The 23,799-nt window shown below is 41.3% G+C and overlaps 1 protein-coding gene across 2 annotated transcripts in view; it reads right to left on the bottom strand.

Annotated features, from left to right (window-relative positions):
• The window catches only part of HAT1 (histone acetyltransferase 1), a 69,739-nt gene that overhangs the window by 31,903 nt on the left and 14,037 nt on the right, over nt 1–23,799 (bottom strand). For both annotated transcript variants that reach the window (XM_017946658.3, XM_003907609.5), the window contains exons 3-4: nt 12,102–12,177; nt 5,798–5,918 (exon numbers count right to left, since the gene is read on the bottom strand). In XM_017946658.3, the coding sequence (XP_017802147.1) occupies nt 5,798–5,918; nt 12,102–12,177 (197 nt within the window). The remainder of the gene's footprint in view (nt 1–5,797; nt 5,919–12,101; nt 12,178–23,799) is intronic.

The raw sequence follows: 23,799 nt of genomic DNA, 5'->3' as shown, positions 1-23,799 counted from the left end.
TCCTTCATTATTCAGAAATGAGCAAAATGTATCTTCATAATACTACCTGAATTTGTGTATTTACTATTTTGTTTACTGACTGTTCCTCTTGGCTAGAACGTAAGCTCCATGACTTTGTCTGCCACTGTATCGCTGGCATCAAGAACAGAAGGCACTATGGAATGAACACTCACTGCAAACTGAGATAGAAGACGCAAGCCCATGACCCACGTATCCCCTACCCAATCGTTTTTAATAAGGGGAAAAAAGTCTTTGTTTGAATACTCAATATAAGTGATCTTTGACCACAAAGCAAATAAGTAACTCTACAAAAAGACATTATAAAATATTGATTCCTTACTCCTAACACAGTATTTCTAAATGGAAAAACCTAATTTTCAAGAATGGAACAATTAGATGTCAATGCAAATACACAGCTATTTTCACTGCATGAAGTATTTAAAAGATTTATCTATAACTAAGTCAATAGTTCCTTTGGAAGAAATCAATTCAGTGCTATCAGCTGCAACTGTAAAAAACAAAAACCCTCCAACAGTGGATTTACACACAAGGAAAAATATCACCTGCATTTTTAATAAGAATATCTAGCTGGGCTTGGGTCTGGAGAATTTAGCAATCTATATATTTGATTATGAAAAAACTCTATTTTAATAAATGTGTTAAATGCTAGTTCATCTAAGATGAAATCTTTTCAAACATCAAACCACTACAGTATTACTCAGAATCACTTCTGTATCTGCACAATTTCAAAAGTTGTCCTGGGACACAAACTATATTAAAACAAATATTAAATGTAGTGACATACTATTTATTTGGCAAGCTTAGTCATCTCAAACATGGCTGGGAAGTGGGGAAAAACACACACACAAAAAACAAGTACTACTCAAAATATTTCTAGTACTAAAGTTGAATGAATATGAAACTACTTCAGATCTTTTTCATGCTATGCACAATTTGTATTACATGAAACTTATTTCAGATCTTTTTCATGCTATGCATAATTTGTGTTATAGATGGGGCATAGGGTTGGCAAAAGAGGTAAAGTCAGAAGTTAAAGTCCTGAAAAAGTTGGTTGCATTGTTAATATTTTAGGAACTGCTACTTCTGCAGAAGAAAGTTATGACATATAATATGAAGTAATCAGATTCCATCAAGCTCACCAACATGGTACTTTTAACCATAAGGGGTCTGCTAGTGTGAAGCCCCTTACAATGATAGCAGTAAACTGGCAGTGCATGGCATAAAACACAGGAGAAGGCTGGGTACGGCGGCTTAAGCCTGTAATCCCAAGCATTTTGTAAGGCCAAGGTGGGAAGATTGCTTGAGGCCGGGAGTTTGAGGCCAGTCTGGGCAGTATAGCAAGACCCCACCTCTACAAAAAATTAAAAATTAAAACAAAAAATTTTTTTAATGAGGGGAAAAAAAACACACGGTAAAAAGGAGAAAGATACCTATGTAACAAACCTGCATGTTCTGCACATGTATCCCAGAACTTAAAATTTAAAAAAAAAAAAAAGGGGAGAGAGAGAAAGAAAAAGCAGTAAGCACAAGAGCCTGGATCCTCTTAGAACAGGTCAAAAATATTCCTAACATCTTTTAATCAAGGTATTATCATATATTATGCATACTAACACTGAATAATCATCTCCTAGTCCAATACTGATTATTTACTAGTTGTATGGCTTTGGGCAAAACCTTTACAATATAACAAATCCCTCAAAATGTAAATAATAAAAAAGGGCCAAGTCAGTCAGTTCCAGTAATGAGAGGAGGTTTTAACCAAAAATATAGATGGGGTATGGGGTGGCAAAAGAGGTAAAGTCAGCAGTTAAAGTCAGTTTAAAGCCCTGAAAAAGTTGGTTTCATTGTTAATTCATTAGGAACTGCTACTTCTGCAGAAGAAAGTTATGACATACAGTATGAAGTAATATATTTCGTTTTCCATACTTGTGTCTAACACAGTATTACCAACAGTATATCAGATATAATTTACTAAAACTTGCTGGATTTATAAGTGCAAAGGAAAGAGATTTTGCTATAAGAATTAACTTTCAATTTTATACATATGATTTAGTGACAAAATGGGATTTAATCTTTAAAAAAATCACCTCTGTGAAGTAACGCTTGATGAAGTTTCAATGCCCTTAAGGAATGCTCTGAAACAGAACAAGTCTAAAATAAAATTTTCTTAAGGCCCTCAAAGATTCATGTCCATCCCAGATGCAAAATACATTCATTCTATCCAGACATTCCTAAAAGTCTCAACCATTATAATATCAACTCAAGTCCAAAATCTCATCTAGATATAATCAGTTCAAAAGTCACACATCTCATCATCTAAATCAGCTATAGGTAAGACTCTGGCTATGATATATCGTAGGGCAAAATTCCTCTCACCTATGAACCTGTGAAATTAGAAAACAGTATCACTTCCAAAAGACAATAGTAGGATAGGCATAGGACAACAGTTATAGAATCTCTCATTCCAGAAGAGAAAATGGAAGGAAAAAAGGAGCCACTGCTACCAAGCAATTTCAAAATTCAGCATGTCAAATTCCATTAGGTTTCAAGGCCTAAGAATAACTGTGCTGGCCGGGCGCGGTTGCTCAAGCCTGTAATCCCAGCACTTTGGGAGGCCGAGACGGGCGGATCACGAGGTCAGGAGATCGAGACCATCCTGGCTAACCCGGTGAAACCCCGTCTCTACTAAAAAATACAAAAAACTAGCCGGGCAAGGTGGCGGGCGCCTGTAGTCCCAGCTACTCGGGAGGCTGAGGCAGGAGAATGGCGTAAACCCGGGAGGCGGAGCTTACAGTGAGCTGAGATCCGGCCACTGCACTCCAGCCTGGGCGACAGAGCGAGACTCCGTCTCAAAAAATAAAAAAAATAAAAAAAATAACTGTGCCCTACAGCTCCACCCTCTGGACCCAAAGCTTTGCCCTCAGAGTCATTCTTCCGTTTTCTTTAAAGGTAGCACATGCTTGCAACTGAGCAGTTTTATCAGCCTGTTTCCTATCTGTGGAATTTGGAGAGTTCATACAGCCTTCCTTCATTTTTGTCCTGTCAGTCCAAGCTGCACTATAAAGTTTTAATTCTCAAAACCCTTGAGTCACCTGTGTACATCATGAGGATTCATACCATTAGACAAGAGGGTCCTCCACAGATGTTCCCCAGATCTATATTCCCAGCGTTTTGCTGAGACAACTGAGGAGACCCATGAGTCACATGCCTAATCCCTTCAGCACTAGCAAAAGGTTATCCTGTCACACTCACGGCTTTCTCTCCAGAACACACTTCCCACTTTCCTGACAATGAATATGCTAACTAGTGTCTTCTGAAATCTGGATAGGCTAAGAATTTCCCAAATCATCAACTCCTGTATCCTTTTTGTTTAATAGTTCTTCCCTCAATTTATCTCTTTCCTCACTTTACTTTAAGCAGCCAGAAATCAGGCCACACCTCCAATACTGTGCATAAAAACCTCCTCAGCTAAACATCCAAGTTCACTGCTTATAGTAAGTCCTCCTTTCCATATAATTGCAGGACATAACTCAGCTAGGCTTTCTGCCACTATAGAACAAGGATATCCTTTTCTCCAGTTGCCAAACACATGTTCCTCATTTTGTTCTAAGCCCTCACCAACCAGAGGCACTTCTTTTTTTGTTTGTTTTTTTTTTTTTGAAGACAGGGTCTGCATCTGTCACTCAGGCTGGAGTACAGTGGTACAATCTTAGCTCACTGCAAACTTCACCTCCTGTGCTTAAGCCAACTTCCCAGCTCAGGCTCCAGAGTAGCCAGAACTACAGGCACATACCACTACACCCAGCAAATCTATGTGTGTATGTGTTTTGGTAGAGATGGAGTTTCACCATATTGCCTGGGCTGGCTTGAACTCCTGAGCTCAGGTGATCTACCTGCCTTGGCCTCCCAAAGTGCTGGGATTACAGATGTGCCACCAGGCCTGGCCATTTTTTTTTTTTTTTTTGTAAGAGATAGGGTCTCACCGTCACCCAGGTTGGAGTGCAGTGGCATGATCATACTTACCTTACTGTAGCCTCAACTTACTGGCCGCAAAGGATCCTCCTGCCTCAGTCTCCTCAGTAGAAGCGGCACTTTCTTTCTTTTTTTTTTTTTTTGAGACAGAGTCTCACTCCGTTGACCAGGCTGGAGTGCAGTGGTGCAATGTCAGCTCACTGCATCCTCTACCTCCTAGGTTCAAGCAATTCTCCCACCTTAGCCTCCGGAGTAGCTGGGATTACGGCATGCACCACTGCACCCAGCTAATTTTTGTATTTTTAGTAGAGACGGGGTTTCGCCATGTTGGCCAGGTTGGTCTCAAACTCCTGACCTCAGGTGATCTGCCCACCTCAGCCTCCCAAAGTGATAGGATTACAGGCGTGAGCCACCGTGCCCGGCCTCCTCTCTCTCTTTACCTTTATCCCCTTTAGATCCACTCACTTTAAATAGTTTTATAATGTGATCAGCTTGAGCATCCATGTATTCCATTCATAAAGGAATATATTAGCAAAATGTGTGGGATTAGAAATGCAGCAAGAGAAACTTCAATAGATTCTACACTCAGTAAAAATGGAAAATTTAGCTATTTCCCTCCATCTTCTTTGACTTATAGGAAATAAACACAATAAAAAACAAAAGTTGGCAAAAAAAGTAAAACTCTGATCACAAAGGCAAAAATTTTTATGGGGAAGGTCCATGCAGGAAACAGAACATGATCATGATCAAAGGGTTAACTGTAATGACAGGGCGGCAAATGCCTCCATAACTATAGACTGAGTATATTATTTTATTTAATTAATTTTTTTTTGAGACACAGTTTCACTCTGTCACCCAGGCTGCAGTGCAGTGGTGTATTCTCAACTCACTGCAACCTCTGCCTCCTGGATTCAAGCAATTGTAGTGCCTTAGCCTCCCAAGTAGCTGGGATTACAAGTGCGTACCACCAAGCCCAACTAACTTTTGTATTTTTAGTAGAGACGGGGTTTCACCATGTTGGCCAGACTGGTCTTGAACTCCTGACCTCAGGTGATCCACCCACCTTGGCCTCCCAAAGTGCTGGGATTATAGGTGTAAGCCACCGCACCCAGCCTGAGAATGTCATTTTAAAACTACCATGTAACAGATTCTCTCCTCCCTCAAACTTTAATTTTTTTTTTTTAGAGATGGGGTATTGTTCTGTTGCCCAAGCTGGAGTGCAGTGGTGTCATCATGGCTCACTGGCAGCCTCAAGCTCCTGGGCCCAAGTAATCCTCCCACCTTAGCCTCCCAAGTAGCTGAGGGTCTCACTGGGTTGTCCAGGCTGGTTTCCAACTCCTGGGCTGGAGATCCTCCCACTTCAGCCTCCAAAAGCATTGGGATTACAGGAACAAGCCACTGCGCCCAGCCCAAACCTTTAATTTTTAGAACCTATTTGTTTGTTTGTTTGTTTTGTTTTTGAGACAGGGTCTAGCTCTGTCATCCAGGCGGTAGTGCAGTGGCATGATCTCAGCCGACTGTAGCCTCTGCCTCCTGGGCTCAAGCCATCCTCCAACCTCAGCCTCCTGAATAGCTGGGATTATAGATACATGCCACCACGCCCCACTAATTTTTGTGGTTTTTTTGAGAAATGGGGTCTCATTATGTTGGCCAGGCTGGTCCTGAACTCCTGAGATCAAAAGATCTGCCCCCCTGAGTCCACAAAAGTGCTAGGGTTACAGGTGTGAGCCACCGCACCTGGCCTAAAACCTATTTTAAAATAAATTCAATTGGAAAACAGTTAAAAAAGCATTTCTGTTCTTACCTCTACACAGTCAAAGTTCTCATCAACTTTAGATGCATATTCAACACGGAACATTGTTGACAGGCTACCAGCAATATAGTATAACAGGATCTTCAGACCCTTGTAACCAAAAGCAGTTTCACTGAAATGGAAAAAATAGCAATAATGAGAATGAATTTCTGCAGTCATTAAAAAGTATTAACCCTACATATAAACAAGTTTAACTTCATGGGCAGTTTCAAGATTTTAAACTATATATTTTTTTTAAAAATCATCTACAATAAAATGTGCTTCAGTTTTCATCTAAAATAGAATAACTCAGGAATGTTGCCTAAGTCAGGAATGTTGTTTGAGTTAAATGAGTAAGTTAATACATGTAAACTACTTATAAAACTGGCACATTGTATAAGTACTCAATAAATGTCAGACATTTAATACTATTGCTACTGTTGCTGCTGCTGCTACTATTACCAGTATTAGAAGGCATTTCAAAAGAGAGAAGTAGTGTTAAACTAGGAGCTGGCTAGGCAAGCAGCTACCAAGCCTTGGACCAGTCCCTCCAACTTACTGCTTACTGAATCACCAAAATCCAGAGCTGCAGCGATAGCACCTACCTGACCACAAGTAAACTGCTCTATGAACTCAACAGGCAGATATGGAACTGCTGCTAATTTTTCCACCCCTGCTCCCTGCCATCACATTTATGCTTAATATTCCTTTTTCCAGCTTAAAAGTCTTCTAAAAAGTAAACTCTAAATTATCCAGAATAGGTAAATCTATAGAGACAGAAAGTAGATTAGTGACTGCCTAAGACTAGGGGTCAGGGTAAAGGAAAATGATTATTAATGAATTCTAGGGTTTCTGATGGAAGTAATGACAATGTTCCAAAATTGACTGTGTTTGCACAACTCTGAATACATTAAAAACCACTGATTTGTACACTTTAAATAAATGAATTACACAGTATATATCGCAATAAAGCTGTATTCTGATTTTTTAAGAAAGTGAATTGTGAAAGAAAAGTGTTTGAAAGGAGCAGTGTCATGCACTTTGGGAGGCTGAGGCGGGGGGGTATCACTTGAGGTCAGGAGTTCAAGACCTGCCTGCCAACACGGTGAAACCCCATCTCTACTAAAAACACACACACACGCACACACACCAAAAAAACGCCGGTGTGGTGGTGGTTGCCTGTAATCCCAGCTAGCTACTCAAGAGGCTGAGGCAGGAGAATAGATTGAACCCAGGAGGTGGAGATTGCAGTGAGCTGAGATTGCACCACTGCACTCCAGCCTGGGCAACAGAGCAAGACTGTGTCTCAAAAAATTAAAAAGAAGCACTATCTGTAAAACTAGATCTTATCCACTAAGATATTACTATACACATTTTTTAAAGTAGTAAAACGTAGAGAATAAAACAATGTCTCTTTAAAGATAGAACTCCAAAGAGAAAATATTATTTTTATAATAAAGTAAAACCTGTTTAAAATATAAAAGGCTGAAATTTTGGCATTAATTTATGTATTATAAGATATAATCATTAATATGTGAAAGCACATAAAATGCCTAATCTGTACATTAATAATGAAAAATTCACAAGAAATTCGTTGCAGGAAGAGACATTTGTTGACTTAAAAACACAATAAGGGCCTGGTGCAGTGGCTCACACACCTATAATCCCAGCACTTTGGAAGGCTGAGGCAGGTGGGTCACCTGAGGTCAGGAGTTCAAGACCAGCCTGGTCAGCATGGCAAAACCCCATCTCTACTGAAAATAACAAAAATTAGCTGGGCATGGTGGCAGGCGCCTGTAATCCTAGTGACTCAGGAGGCTGAGGCAGGAGCATCACTTGAACCCAGGAGGTGCAGGTTGCAGTGAGCCGAGATTGCGCCATTCACTGTACTCCAGCCTGGGCAACAAGAGCAAAACTCCGTCTCAAAACAAAACACACATTAAGGCTGGGCACAGTGGCTCATGCCTGTAATCCCAGCACTTTGGGAGGCCAAGGCAGGTGAATCACCTGAGGTCAGGAGTTCAAGACCAGCCTGGCCAACAGGGGGAAACCCTGTCTCTACTGAAAATACAAAAATTAGCTGGGTGTGATGGCACATGTCTGTAGTCCCATCTACTCGAGAAGCTGAGGCAGGATAATCGCTTGAACCTGGGAGGCGGAGGGTACAGTGAGCTGAGATTGCACCACTGCATTCCAGCCTGGGCGACAGAGTGAGACTCTATCTCAAAAAAACAAGCAAACAACAACAACAAAAAGCCACACATTAAATATAGCTGGGTGCAGTGGCTCATGCCTGTAATCCTAGGACTTTGGGAGGCTGAGGTGGGCAGACTGTCTGAGCTCCAGAGTTTGGGACTAGCCTGGCCAACATGCCAAAATCCTGTCTCTACTAAAACTACAAAAAAAAAAAAAAAAAAAAAAATTAGCTGGGTGTGGTGGCACAGACCTGTAGTCCCAGCTACTTGGGAGGCTGAGGCATGAGAATCACTTGAACTGGGAGGCGGCAGAGGATGCAATGAGCCAAGAAGATCGTGCCACTGCATTCCAGCCTGGGCAACAGAGCAAGGCTTCATCTCAAAAAACAAACACACAAAAAACCCCAAAACTCCCACACATTAAAGAAATATGTCAATGATGTTAAAATAATGCATGGGGGGAAAAAGACATGAAGGGAAATATTTAAATGTCCACTATGTCTAAGTAACCCTTTCCTACTACAACAAACCAGGGGTTCCATGGGAGACTGATTGACTACAGAACTAATATGGAAAGTACAAGATGAATCTGGAAGCATCTTATTGTGCGAGAAAGTAAAGTATCACCAAAATTATAAGGACATATCAGAAAGACTCAAAAGTGTCTGTCTGAAAGGGTGGCCACTTGCCAAATCTGGGATAATTTGAGCATCAAAATTAGTAGCAGAAACAGACTGTACATAACCCACTGAATTTTAAAAGAATCCTTAGCCAGGTGCGGTGGTTCACGCATGTAATCCCAACACTTTGAGAAGCCAAGGCAGGAGGATCACTTCAGTCCAGGAGTTCAACACCAGCCTGGTCAACATAGGGAGATCCCCATCTCTTTTTAAAAAAAAAAATTTTTTTTCTGTTTTTTGAGACGGAGTCTCGCTCTGTTGCCCAGGCTGGTGTGCAGTGGTGCAATCTCAGTTCACTGCAACCTCTGCCTCCCAGGTTCAGGCAATTCTCCTGCCTCAGCCTCCCGAGTAGCCAGGACTACAGGCACACGCCACCACACCTGGCTAATTTTTTGTATTTTAGTAGAGCATGGTTTCACCATGTTGCCCAGGCTGGTTGCCAACTCCTGAGCTCTGGCAATCCTCCCGCCTCAGCCTCTCAAAGTTATGGGATTACAGGTGTAAGCCACTGCACCCGGCCAAAAAATTTTTAAAAATTAGTTGGGCATGGTGGTACCCACCTATGGTCCCAGCTCCTTAGGAGGCTGAGGTGGGAGGATCTGCTTGAGCCTGGGAGTTCAAGGCTGCGGTGAGCTGTGATCGCACCACTGCAGTTCAGCCTGGGTGACAGAGCAAGATCTGTCTCAAGAAACAAAAACAAAAACAAAATCTCTGAGTTTGATATAAATAAAGAAATAGGCCGGGCGCGGTGGCTCAAGCCTGTAATCCAAGCACTTTGGGAGGCCAAGACGGGTGGATCACGAGGTCAGGAGATCGACACCATCCTGGCTAACACGGTGAAACCCCGTCTCTACTAAAAAAAAATGCAAAAAACTACCCGGGTGAGGTGGTGGGCGCCTGTAGTCTCAGCTACTCGGGAGGCTGAGGCCGGAGAATGGCGTGAACCCGGGAGGCGGAGCTTGCAGTGAGCTGAGATCGGGCCACTGCACTCCAGCCTGGGCGACAGAGCGAGACTCCGTTTCAAAAAAAAAAAAAAAGAAATAAATAAAGGGAAGAAGAAGAGCTCTTTCTTATAGTAGCACGCCCAACTAATAAATGAAAAAAGTATGGAAGAGTTACAAAATCACCATTTTACAATCATCATAGTAAATGATTCAAGCAAGAATCATTAATGGATGCTAAAACTTCTGGGTGAAAGCTTGATGGAAAACAGGATATTTTCAGTCTCACAGTATCTCCCTACAAACTACTTATAAATTACAAAGGAAAAAAACATTAACTTTACAGTGGAAAAACCTGGCAGCCACCTCTAAACTAGGTGACCCAAGTTAACTTAACCAACAAGGGACAAAGTGATATCACGGACTTCCTGATTTGATACACTGAGGACACAATACCATTTCTGTAATGGCACAGCAAAAACATGCATTATCTGAGTTTAATCACAAATAAACCAATCAAATTAATCCAATATAACAGTTCTACAAAACTAGCCTATACCCTACAAAAATGTCTGTTAGGAAAAAACAAATGCTGAGGATCTGTTTCAGATTAAAGAAGAACGAAGAAATATGACAACGAAATACAGTATGATTCTGTATTGGATCCAGGATTGGAGAAAATTGCTATAAAAGAATTACCAGAAATCAACTGACAAAATCTGAAACACGGACTGTATATTAGAAGATAGTACTGTATCAGGCCAGGCATGGTAGGTAGCTCATGCCTGTAATCCCAGCACTTTGGGAGGCCAAGGTGGGTGATCACTTGAGGTCAGGAGATTGAGACCAACCTGACCAAGATGGTGAAACCTTGTCTCTACTAAAAATACAAAAGTTAGCTGGATGTGGTGGTGGGCGTCTGTAAGCTCAGCTACTTGGGAGGCTGAGGCAGGAGAATCATCTGAACCCAGGAAGCGGAGGTTGCAGTGAGTTGAGATAGCACCACTGCACTCCAGCCTGGGCAACAATGCGAGACTCTATATCAACGTTAAATTTCCTGAACTTTTACAACTCTTCCATGATTATTAACTTTACTTTTAGGAAATACATACTGAAGAGAAATGAGGGGTAAAGGATCAGGATATACCTGCAACCTACTCTCAAATGGTTCAACAAGAAGAAGAAGAAGAGACAATGATTAAACCAAATGTAGCTAAATGGCAACTGGTGAATCCAGGTAAAAAAATATACAGAGATCACTGTACTATTCTTGCAACTTTCTGCAAATGTGAAATGTTTTCAAAATTTTTTAAAAAGTAACTATTTCAATGATGTAATCAAAGTATAGGAAATTAAAGAGCAGTGTTAAATATACTGGGACATATCTTTATTTTGTTTTTGTTTTTTTGATACAGTCTCGCTCTGTCGCACAGGCTGGAGTGCAGTGGCGCGATCTCGGCTCACTGCAATCTCTGCCTCCCGGGTTGAAGTGTTTCTCTTGCCTCAGCCTCCCGAGTAGCCAGGACTACAGGCGTGTGCCACCACGCCTGGCTAATTTTAGTATTTTTAATAGAGACGGGGTTTCACCATGTTAGCCAGGCTGGTCTGGAACTCCTGACCTCAGGCAATCTGCCCACCTTGGCCTCCCACAGTGTTGGGATTACAGGCATGAGCCACTGCACCCGGCCTGGGACATATCTTTAAAGTTCCTTCTAAAAAAATAAACTTCAGGGCAGGTACAGTGGTTCATGCCTGTAGTCCCAGCTCTTTGGGAGGTGCAAGTGGGAGGATCACTTGAGTCCAGGAGTTCAAGACCAGCCTGGGCAATACAGGAAGACTCAATCTCTACAAAAAAAAAAAAAGAAAAAACCAGGCATGGTGGTGTGTGCCTGTAGTCCCAGCTACTCAGAGGCTCAGGTGGGAGGACTGCTTATGCCCAGGAGGTTCAGGCTCAGTGAGCTTTGATCACACTACTGCACTCCAGCCTGCATGACAGAGTGAGACCCTATCTCAAAAATAAATAAATAAATAAATAATAAATAAACAAACTTCTCTCAACTGCTTATTTAATCACAGAACAACAACTTAAGCTTTCTATTACAGCTTTAGGGGAATACATGCTACTAGAAGTAATTTAGCAAAATGGTAGGCAGAAAAAAGTAGTAGTTATGATTATGGGCTCTGGAGTCAGATTGCCTAAAGTCTACACTCCAGCCATTTGTATGTTCATAAACAATTATCCATCAATATACAAAGTAGCAAATAATAATACCATTATTAATACTGTTGTGAGAATTAAATAATGCATTTATAGCACTAAATGGTAGGTATTAAAATGACCGGTGTCTCAATGTAAAAAAAAAACACCGTTATAACATATATTTTAAGATAAACCACATAAAAAATAAGAGCAAAGAAAATAAAACTTGTTTTCCTCAAAGAAAAAGAATGAAATTTTTTTTCCATACTAATTTGGCAAACATTTTACTAAGTTACTTACTCATCCCCAAAGAGTTGATGGGTATACTCAGGAAAGAAAGTTCTAATGTCATTTTCAAGATCTTCAGGAAAACGAACTGTTTAAAGGGACAAAAAATAGAGATATTAAAGATATTGAAGGTGACAGGTATTTCTATTTCATGAATTTCAGTATAACTAGGATACAGCCAACATTTTTCTTACTCAAAGTGTCACTTCTCCATTATGTGATTTATTTACACTGTATTCTCAAGAGACTAATGAACAATGAAAATTAAAATATTACTTTGAGTGCTTACTTATTCTAAGAATTAGAAGGCGAGGTATGACAGAGGCACGTGATTTATTTTTATTTTTCCATATGTTTATGCACAATGCAAAGAGTAAAGGAAAAACAAAAAGACACTTTGAGATAAGAAAAGTTACAGCAAATGAAAACAGGATGCTGTAAGAAACATTCTGATAATAACAATAACCTGAGTTTGATGAAGTCATTCTTTTTGACTACTAGATGACATTTATGTTGTTCTCATGTTTGTTTTTTGCTATTAAAAAGTAATACTGCAATGACATCTTTATATACATCCTGCTGTACTTTTATAAGTATACACAGGGGAAATTCCTGGCAGTAAAAAACTAGGGGGAGGGTACCAAAATATTTGTATAAATATTGCTATATAAATATTGCTAAAGTGGCCAGGTGCAGTGGCTCATGCCTGTAATCCCAGCACTTTGGGAGGCCAAGGCAGGCGGATCACCTGAGGTCAGGAGTTCGCACCCCGCCTGGCTGACATGGTGAAACCGTCTCTACTAAAAATACAAAAATTAGGCCAGGCACAGTGGCTCATGCCTGTAATCCCAACACATTGGGAGGCCGAGGTGGGCAGATTACCTGAGGTTAGGAGTTCAATACCAGCCTGGCCAACATGGTGAAACCCCATCTCTACTAAAAATACAAAAATTAGCCGGGTATGGTGGCACACACCTGTAATCCCAGCTACTTGGGAGGTTGAGGCAGAAGAATTGCTTGACCCCAGGAGGCAGAGGTTGCAGTGAGCCGAGATCCTGCCACTGCACTCCAGCCTGGCCAACAGAGTGAGACCTTCTCTCTCTCTTAAAAAAAAAAAAAAAAAAAAAAAAATTGGCTGGCTGTGGTGGCGCATGCCTGTAGACCCAGCTACTTGGGGGGCTGAGGCAGGAGAATCACTTAAATCCAGGAGGTAGAGATTGCGGTGAGCCAAGATCATGCCGCTGCACTCCAGCCTGGGCGACAGAGACTATCTCAAAAAAAAAAAAAAAAAAATTATATATATAGCTAAAGTGCCCTATAAAAATATTGTAACAGTTTACATACCCACAAGCAGTTTATATACCCATAGTTTGTAAACTCCTTTGTTCCCTATATCCTTGAAAGCACTCTGCTGTACTCAAGGATACTCTGTACCCTCAACTTTAATTTCTATCAATCTAAGATGGAATGGGTATCCTTTTGTTATTTTTATTTGTATTTGTTGTGAGTACTGAAATACTGGACATTTTCCTGATAAAATTTATCTTACGAAGAAAATTTTACTCATTAAAAAATTATTATTATTATTATTTTTTTGAGACGGAGTCTCACTCTGTCACCCAGGCTGGAGTCAGCTCACTGCAAGCTCTGCCTCCCGGGTTCATGCTATTCTCCTGCCTCAGCCTCCCGAGTAGCTGGGACCACAGGCGCCCGCCACCTCGCCCAGCTAGTTTTTTGTATTTTTTAGTAGAGACGGAGTTTCACCGTGTTAGCCAGGATGGTCTCCATCTCCTGACCTCGTGATCCGCCCACCTCGGCCTCCCAAAGTGCTGGGATTACAGGCTTGAGCCACCACGCCGGGCCAAACAATTCTTAAGCAATTGAAGAATGAAAAGATAAATTGCAGGGCTGGGCGCAGTGGCTCACACCTGTAATCCCAGCACTTTGGGAGGCTGAGGCAGACGGACCACTTGAGGTCAGGAGTTCAAGACCAGCCTAACCAACATGGTGAAACCCCGTCTCTACTAAAATATAAAAATTAGCCAGCCATGGTGGTGGGTCCCCATAATCCCAACTACTCTGGAGGCTGAAGCATGAGAATCGCTTGAGCCTGGGAGGAGGAGGTTGCATTGTAGATGAAAAATTTCTAACACTGTCCTCACAGACCAGGTCATTCCCTGCATGCCAAAGTATCACCAGCAGATTACTAATTTACAGAAGAAAAGGTATATTTTCACTGTAGAGATCTGGTAGTCACCTGCTTTCCAAATGATCTAACTTAGCATCATTCATTGTGGGACAGAATATTATGTGCCTCCTGATTCAATGCAATATGAAGTACAGTCATCCCTCAGTATACTCAAGAGACTGGCTCCAGGACCCCTGACTGTACCAAAATCCACGATACTCAAGTCCTGTAGTTCTGTCTGGTGTCCCAAACACTGTATTTTCTATCTGCATTTGATAGAAAAAAAAATCCGTGTGTAAGTGGACCCACACAATTCAAAGCAGTGTTGTTCAAGGACCAACTGTATGCTGCATCACCCATGAAGTTTTCTCACCAAAATTTTTTATTTTAAATCTAATCAAGCTTTTTACCTTCCAATTTGCCAGAAATACAGAGGATAGAGGAGGAAGTTAAACTAACATCAAAAGGAAATATACAAATCCAGAATGCAGATTTATCTAATAGTTCTGTGCAATGACTTTACTCTCCCAAATAAATTAATGTCATGTAGGGGAAAAGTTGCATGTGGACGGAAAGGGACTGCTCTGCATTAAAAGAGATTATTTAAGAAACATTATGACCAAATGCAGTACATAATCCCTTACTGGATCCTTGTTTAAGTAATTTTTTTTATTTTTATTTTTTTTTGAGACAGGGTCTCCTTGTCACCCAGGCTGGAGTGCAGTGGCACAATCACAGCTCCCTGCAACCTTGAACTCCTGGGCTCAAAAGATCTTCCAGCCTCAGCCTTTCACATAGCTGAGACTACAAGCGCAAACCACCATGAACAACTAATTTTTTAAAGTTTTATAGAGATGGGGGTCTTACTTTGTTGCCCAGGCTCGTATCCAATTTCTGGGCTCAAGCCATCCTCCCACTTCAGCCTCCCAAAGTGCTGGAATTATAGGTGTGAGCCACTATGCCTGGCCTAATTTTTTTAAAAGCTATTAAAGTGTTTTGATGGCAACTAGGGAAACCAGAAATTGCACAGTATTGAAAAAAATTACCATTAATTTTCTTAAGTGTGATAACAGTATTATGGGTATATACATATGAATGTCCATATATTAGGAGATACACTATAGGAAAGTGTCGTGATATTTAGATACCTCCTGTCAAATAATTCAGCAAAAATACACACATACTAAAGCAAATATGGCAAAATGTTAACTGTTGAATCTAGGTGTTAAATATACATGAGTATTGTTTTATTCTCTCAATTGTTCTGTGTTTAAAATTTTTCATAACAAAATTTAAAGAAAAAAAAGAGGTCTAGGCAAATGCAGCCAAATGTTAAGATTTGAAAAAGCAGAGTGATGGGATCACAGACATTGCTTAGTTTCCTTTTTTTTTTTTGAGACAGATTCTCTGTCACCCAAGCGGGGGAGTGCAATGGCATGATCTTGGCTTACTGCAACCTCCTCCACCTCCCGGGTTCAAGCGATTTTCTTGCCTCAGCCTCCCGAGTAGCTGGGATTACAGGCACCCACCACCCAAAAATTAGTGCCCAGCTAATTTTTGCATTTTTAGTAGAGATGGCGTTTCGCGATGTTGGCCAGGCTGGTTTCAAACTCCTGACCTCAGGTGATCCGCCCGCCTCAGCCTCCCAAAGTGCTGCGATTACAGGCAAAGTCACCATGCCCAGCCAGCACTGTATTTTTTTTATGCCTGTAATCGTTAAAAAAAATAGTCAAGTATGTCCAGACTCATTAACCTAAAAATTCACAACTACTACATCTCTAGTGTTTGAAAATGTTTGGAAATATATAGAAATTCTGAAAAATTAATTTTCAAATATAATATGTATATTATATGACATTTTGGTAGTGATGGGTAAAAAGACAAAGAAAAGAACAAGTAATGAGTAAGAAAAGTTATCTTAAGCCTACTTATGATAATTATTTCTAAAATTCAGATTGGCCTTCTTCTGATGCCCGTCATCCAAATTAGTGAGTTTTAATATTTTAATATTTAATAATAAAAAATTTGGTCCACAGAAGACAGGAACTAAAAGTTGGTATTTAGCGGATTTAAGGTTCAATCAGTGTGACATATATATATGTTACTTGAGAACATGTATAAAATGTGAACTTTCTCTAGGATATCAGAAACATTAAATATTTTCAAGTCTTTATAAGGCAGTTATGGCAGCACAGCAAAGAAGCAACCCAAATGTCACAGGCGAATGATTAAATAAATTACAGTAAATACATGAAATGGCTTACATAATTATTAAACATGTTATCATGACAAACAGAAAAATGTTCACAATGCAAAGTGAACAGAACATGATATGGTAACCTCGATTTTATAAAAGAGAAACAATAGAAATGAATATATAATAAAAAATACTAGAAGAAAACAACCCAAATTATAATACAGAAGTAGGTATTTTGAGTGATGAATTATGGATAATTTTTATTTCATAAACTTCTATGTACTTTCCAAATTTTCTGCAAAATATGTATTACCCTGATACCCAGAAAAAATAAACAGTATAAAAAACTGAAACAATTCAAAATAAGTACTAAAAACCTATGTCGCAGCTGGGCACAGTGGCTCACGCCTGTAATCCCAGCACTTTGGGAGGCTGAGGCAGGTGGATCACCTGAGGTCAGGAGTTCGAGACCAGCCTGGCTAACATGGTGAAGCCCCGTCTCTATTAAAATTACAAAACTTAGCTGGGTGTGGTGGTGTGCACCTGTAATCCCAGCTACTCGGGAGGCTGAACTAGGAGAATCGCTTGAACCCAGGAGGCAGAGGTTGTAGTGAGCCAAGATCAGGCCACTGCACTCCAGCCTGGGCGACAGAGCAAGACTCCATCTCAAAAAACAAAAACAAAAAAAAATCTATGTCACTCACGCTTTTGTAGAAAAATGGAAGCTTGGTCTGGAATACTAAATGGCACCTTATTGCTCTATAGGAGGGGTCCCCAAACCCCATATATCGGTTTGTGGCCTGTTAAGAACCAGGCTGAACAGCAGGAAATGAGTAGTGGGTAACCTAGAAAAGCTTCATCTGTACTTAGTTGTTCCCCACTGCTTGCACTACTGCCTGAGTGCCACCTCCTATCAGATCAGCAGTGGCATTAGATTCTCATAGGAGCAAAAACCCTATTGAGAACTGTACATACAAGGGATCTAGGTTGAATGCTCCTTATGAGAATCTAATGCCCGATGATCTGAGGTGGAGCTGAGGCAGTGATACCAGCACTAGGGAGGGGATGCAAATACAGATTAATGTTAGCAGAGAGGTTTGACTGCATAGAGACCATAATAAATCAATTGCTTGCAGACTCATATGAAAACCCTATCAGCCTAGCCTGGCCAACAAGGAGAAACCCCGTCACTACTAAAAATACAAAACTTAGCCGGCCGTGGTGGCGCACACCTGTCATCACAGCTACTCTGGAGGCTGAGGCAGAAGAATCACTTGAACCCAGGAGGTGGAGGTTGGAGTGAGCCAAGATCGTGCCACTGCACTCCAGCCGGGGCAACACAGTGAGACTCCATCTCAAAAACAAAAACAAAAACAACAAAAAAACCCACCAACCATATCAGTGAGTAGTGAGTGGCTAGTGACAATTAAGCTGCATCTGGTGGCAGGCTTTATAGTGGCAAGTGAATTCATGTAGTTCCATTGTACAGCTGCATCTAGTGGCAGGCTTTAAGTCAGAATCCAACATTTATTTTAGTCCCCATGTTGCCAACCCATTATTTTATTTGCCACTTCCATCTGTGACTCTTTCTCACACTGTACACCCGTCTCAGTCACAGTTTTGGTTAAGTCTTTTTGCTAACCCTAGCCAAAATGAGTAAAAAACAAATGTCACTGGAGAGCTTCTCTGAAAAGGGGAAAAGACCCAATGATGAGACAGCAGAAGACTCTAAGACTGCCAACAAAAATAAAGCTGCATGTAAAATACCAAGAGTCCTACTTAAATTATGGGTTCACTGTGACAGGTGATTCACATTCTCCAAGCTCTCTTTGTATAGTACATGGTGACCAGCTATCCAACAAAGCCACGAAACCTTCAAAACTGCTTAGTTACATGGAGACCAAGCACCCTGCATTAAAAGACAAGCCTTTGGAGTTCTCAAAAGAAAAAAACATGAACATGAACATGAAGAATAGAAGCAATTTACTGAAGGCCACCACTTTGTCAAATGTGTCTGCACTGAGAGCATCATTCTTAATGGCTAACCACATTGCTAAAACTAAGAAGCCCTTTACTACTGGTGAAGAGTTGATCCTGCCTGATGAACTTTTAGGAGAGGCTCCAGTTCAAAAGGTGGCACATGTTCCTCCTTAGGCTCATACCATAACTAGAAGAATTGATGAAATAGCAGGGGATGCTGAGGCACAATTGTTAGAGAGGGGTGAGTCACCGTGGTGTACAACCCAGGCTGACGAGTCTACCAATGTGGACAACATGGCAACAATGCTTGTTTTTGTGCAATATATTTCAGGAGGATGTGCATGAGGATACGTTATGTGTACTTTTCTTGCCAACCAATACCACACTGCAGAACTATTCAAGTCTTTGAATGATTACGTATCAGGAAAACTGAATTGGTCATTTTGTGTTGGTATATGCATGGACGAAGCGGCTGCCATGACTGAACAGCTTTCTGGTTTCGTTATTCAGGTCAAAGAGGTCACCTTGACCGGACGCAGTGGCTCATGCCTGTGATCCCAGCACTTTGGGAGGCTGAGGTGTGAGGATTGCTTGAGTCCAAGAGTTTGAGACCAGCCTGGGCAACACAGTGATACCCTTTCCTCTACAAATAATAAAAAATTAGCTGGGTGTGGTGGCATGTGCCTGTAGTCCCGGGCAGAACTGCTTGCGCTCAGAAAGTTGAGGCCACAGTGAGCCATAACTGTGCCACAGCACACAGCTTGTGCAATAAAATGAGACCCTGTCTTAAAAAAAAGAAAAGAAAAGAAAAAGAAGTCGCTTCCAAATGTGAATCTATGCACTATTTCATCCATTGAGTAATGCTGGCTAGCTAAAAAATGTCACCTGAACTTAACATTTTGCAGGATGTAATTAAAATTATCAACCACATTAAAGTATATGCCCTTACCTCACACCTGTTCACACCGCTCTGTGAGGAGATGGGCACAGAGCACAGAGCACACATATTTTCTCTTATACACAGAAGTGAGATAGCTTTCTAAAGGTAGATCACTGGCTAAAGTTTCTGAGTTATAACAGCCGCTCCAGAGATTTCTTTTAGAAAAACAGTCACCACGGGCAGCACATTTCAGTGACATAGAATGGGTCACAAAACTTGCTTATTTTTGCGACATATTCAACCTGCTTAACAAACTTGATCTATCACTTGAAGGGAGAACAACAATTGTGTTCAAGTTGGCAGATAAAGTGACTGCATTCAAAGACAAAGTGGAAGTATGAGGGTGACAAGTGAACACTGGGATTGTTGACATGTTTCAAACATTAGCAGAGATTTTGAAAGGCCCTGGCTCACAGGGTCCTCTTACTCCCAGCTGGTGCACGATCACCTATCTCAGCTTTCAAAAGAGTTTGAGCATTATTTCCCAACCACAAAAGAACCCTGAACTGGGAAGGAATGGATCCGTGACCCATTTTTGAATAAGTCAAGTGAATCGACTTTGTCCGTGCTGGAACAGGGTCAACTGCTTGAGACTGCAAATGAAGGTGGCCTTAAAAGTGCGTTTGAAGCCGGGTGTGGTGGCTCACATCTGTAATCCCAGCACTCTAGAAGGCCGAGGCAGGCGAACTGCTTGAGCCCAGTGGTTCAAGAGCAGCCTGAGCAACATGGCGAAACCCCGTCTCTACTAAAATTATAAAATTTAGTGGGGTTTGGTGGTATGCGCCTGTAGTCCCAGCTACTTGGGAGGCTGAGGCATGAGAATCACTTGAATCCAGGAAGTGGAGGCTGCAGTGAGCTGAGATCGTGCCACTGCAATCCAGTGTGGACAACAGAGTGAGACCTGTCTCAAAAAAAAAAAAAAAAAAAGTATTCAGACAACTTTAAATCTCCTTATGTTCTGAATTAAAATCAAGGCAGAACATCCTGAGATTGCCACAAAAGTACTGAAAAGCCTGCTTCCATTTCCAACATCTTATCTTCGTGAGGTAGGGTTTTCTGCAATGACAGCAACCAAAACGAGATTACAGAGTAGACTGGACATAAGCAAAACACTTCAGGTGTCACTGTATCCATCACCCCCAGATGGGACTGTCTAGTTGCAGGAAAACAAGCTCAGGGTTTCCACTGATTCCACACTGAAGTGTATAATAATTTCATTATAATTACAATGTAATAATAGAAAAAGTGCACAATGAATGTAATGCACTTGAATCATCCCAAAACCATTACCCCTAAGCACCCCCTCCCTGGTCTGAAGAAAAATTGTCTTCCACTAAACTGGTCCCTGGTGCCAAAAAAGTTGGGGACTGCTGCTATATAGAACATAGGGCCTGCAATGATTCTTCCTTTTGAATATATTTACTGTAGCTTCTTTCTTTCTTTTGTAGAGACAGAGTCTTGCTATGTTGCCCAGTCTGGTTTTGAACTCCTCCATCCTCAAGCAATCCTCCTGCCTTGGCCTCTCGAAGTGCTGGGATTTTAAGTGTGAGCCACCATGCCTGCCCTGCCCTATTGCTTCTACTCTTAGATATAGTTCCTTTAAAGAGAGAGAATCAGTAGACAGATAGATAGATGGGGTCTTGCTCTCTTGCCCAGGCTGGAGGGCAGTGTGCAATCAAAGCTAACTGCAGCCTTGATCTCCTGTGCTTAAGCCTCCCAAGTAGCTGAGACAATAAGTGTGTGCCACACACTTGGCTAATTGTTTAATTTTTTTTAAGAGACAAAGTCTCGCTATGTTGCTTAGGCTGGCCTCAAACTCCTGGCCTCAAGCGATCCTCCTCCTTCAGCCACCCTTTTTCCTACAGCTCAGTTACTATAATTATCCATCATGCTACTGCTATTTCAGAGTTACTAATGACTTTATTGTACAATTAGTGATGTTTTGCTTTTCTTCACTCTCGTTGAACTCCGTAATAGTGGATGTTATTAAACTCTTTTTCTACCTGAAATATTATTATTCCTTTCTCACTTATATACTATCCTGATTTACTTCCTTGTTTTTCTGACTTAACCTGGTTTATTTAGCTTCCACTTCCTTAGATAATAGGCATTTTCCAAGACTTGGCCCTTGGTCTGCCCTTCTTTCAGTGTGTTTCTTTAAGAGTTCATCTTTTTTCCTGGCTTCAACTACCAGCAGCAACAGTACCACCAGAGCCAGCTTTCTCCTCCAATCTTTGTGTCTCTGTCAGTGGCACCACCTTTTACAGGTATGAACCACCATGTATGGCGATAAGTTCATATACTTTCTAGTTCTCAGAATCACTTCAGTAGTTTCTGGAGAGGCAAGATGTATGAAAGAAGATATAGTCTACATGTCTTATTAACCAAAAGTAAAATTAAGACATCACCAAGGCACATTATTTTAATCAATTTTTAAAGCTTGTTTAATAAACACATAAGAGTTCAAGACCAGCTTCGGCAACAGGGCAAAACTCCATCTCTACAAAAAACATAAAAATTTGCTGGGCGTGGTGGCACACACCTGTAGTCCCAGCTCCTTGGGAGGCTGAGGTGGAAGGATCACTTGAGCCTGGGAGACAGAGTTTGCAATGAGCCGAGATCACACCATTGCACTCCAGTCTGGGCAACAGAGCCAGACCCTATCTCAAATAAATAAATAAATACTTAAGCATTTAACACATTTAATATATATGATCTATCAACAGGTGCTCATAATGCAGACATAAATGGATTCTGGCCCCCACAGGGCATAGTATCTAATTGTATTCTGGACTATATCTAAGTTTATTCATAATCCTGTGTTCTTTAAATAACTGAAATCTTAGCGTACTGCCCGATACATCCTTTCCTAGCCATGCTGAATTGAAAAACAAGCTTAATTATATAATTTTAAAACATAAGGGTGGCCCCAGTGTGCTGGCAACATTCTCATCAGCACAATCAATCTGCAAGATGAGGTATCTCAACATTAAATATTCCTTGGAGACGCCATAATTAATCCCATCACACTCTTTATTCCCATTAACAGCGGCCCAATTCTTAAAAATTCCCTTATCACTGGGATTCTCATCCCTATACAGTAGTATAAAACTACTCATCTAATTTCCCACCCCTTCCCAACTCATTGTGACCACTGTGAAACTCAGAAGTCAGTTACCACCAAAATTCTCCATAACCCCAACCTCTTTATCAAATGCTCTCCTATCCTGTGCTAACAGTTCTTTGGCACACATGGGTCTCCCCTAAGGATGCTCCTCTCTTACAGACCTCTCAGGTAGTGGTTGTTTTCTCTATCTTCATACTGCTAGAACAAGGTATCCTCCTTGCTCATTGCTGGTTTCAGACTAATGTCTCTCTCCCCACACCCTAAGAACAAACTGCTTTGAAGCTCATGCTCCATCTCTCTCCCTCATTCTTTGAATAATTTAGCTCCAGGCTCACTGTTGCACTTTCCAACACTACAACTGCCTTAAATCTTGGTAACTTCAAAATTAATGAAAATCAATCTTCCAATCCAGCCTTGGAGCTCCTTGATTCCTCCCCAAGAATTTTGTCTTTACTGTACCTTAGCCACTTATTCTCATGTTGTGCCCTAGCCTTTATTTATCATTATTTACAATTACACCCCCTTAATCTCTATTTCAAACATTGTACTATCTTACCATCACCATTTATCTTCCTACCTCACTCCCTATACCCCCAATTCTTTTGTTTGTTTTTGTTTTTTGAGACAGGGTCTGGCTGTGTCACCCAGGCTGGAGTGTGGTGGCACAGTCAGTCACAGCTCACTGCAACCTCAATCTCCTGGGCTCAGGTGATCCTCCTGCCTCAGCCTCCTGAGTAGCTGGGACCAGAAGCATGCACCACCACTCCCGGCTAATATTTTATTTTTTGTAGAAATGGGGTCTCCCTATGTTGCCCAAGCTGGTCTCAAACTCCTGGGCTAAAGTGATCCTCCTGTCTCGGCCTCCCAAAGTGCTGGCATTACAAGCATGAACTACCACACCCGACCATATCCCAATTCTAACAATTCTTAAACCCCCACCAAGACTTAAAATGAATTTTTTCTTTCTTTTTTTTTTGAGACGGAGTTTCGCTCTTGTTGTCCAGGCTGGAATGCAATGGCACAATCTCAGCTCACAGCAACCTCAGCCTCCGAGGTTCAAGCGATTCTCCTGCCTCAGCCTCCCAAGTAGCTGGGATTATAGGCATGTGCCACCACGCCTAGCTAATTTTTTTATCTTTAGTAGAGACGGGGTTTCACCATGTTGGCCAGGCTGGTCTCGAACTTCTGACCTCGTGATCCACCTGCCTCAGCCCCCAAAGTGCTGGGATTACAGGCATGGGCCACGGTGCCTGGCCACAATGAATTGATTTGAACATA

The sequence above is a fragment of the Papio anubis genome, chromosome 10 (genome assembly GCF_008728515.1).
Source record: "Papio anubis isolate 15944 chromosome 10, Panubis1.0, whole genome shotgun sequence".
Lineage (NCBI taxonomy): Eukaryota > Metazoa > Chordata > Mammalia > Primates > Cercopithecidae > Papio > Papio anubis.
Note: the sequence above shows the minus strand (reverse complement) of the source record. Positions and strands in the feature narration are given on the sequence as shown.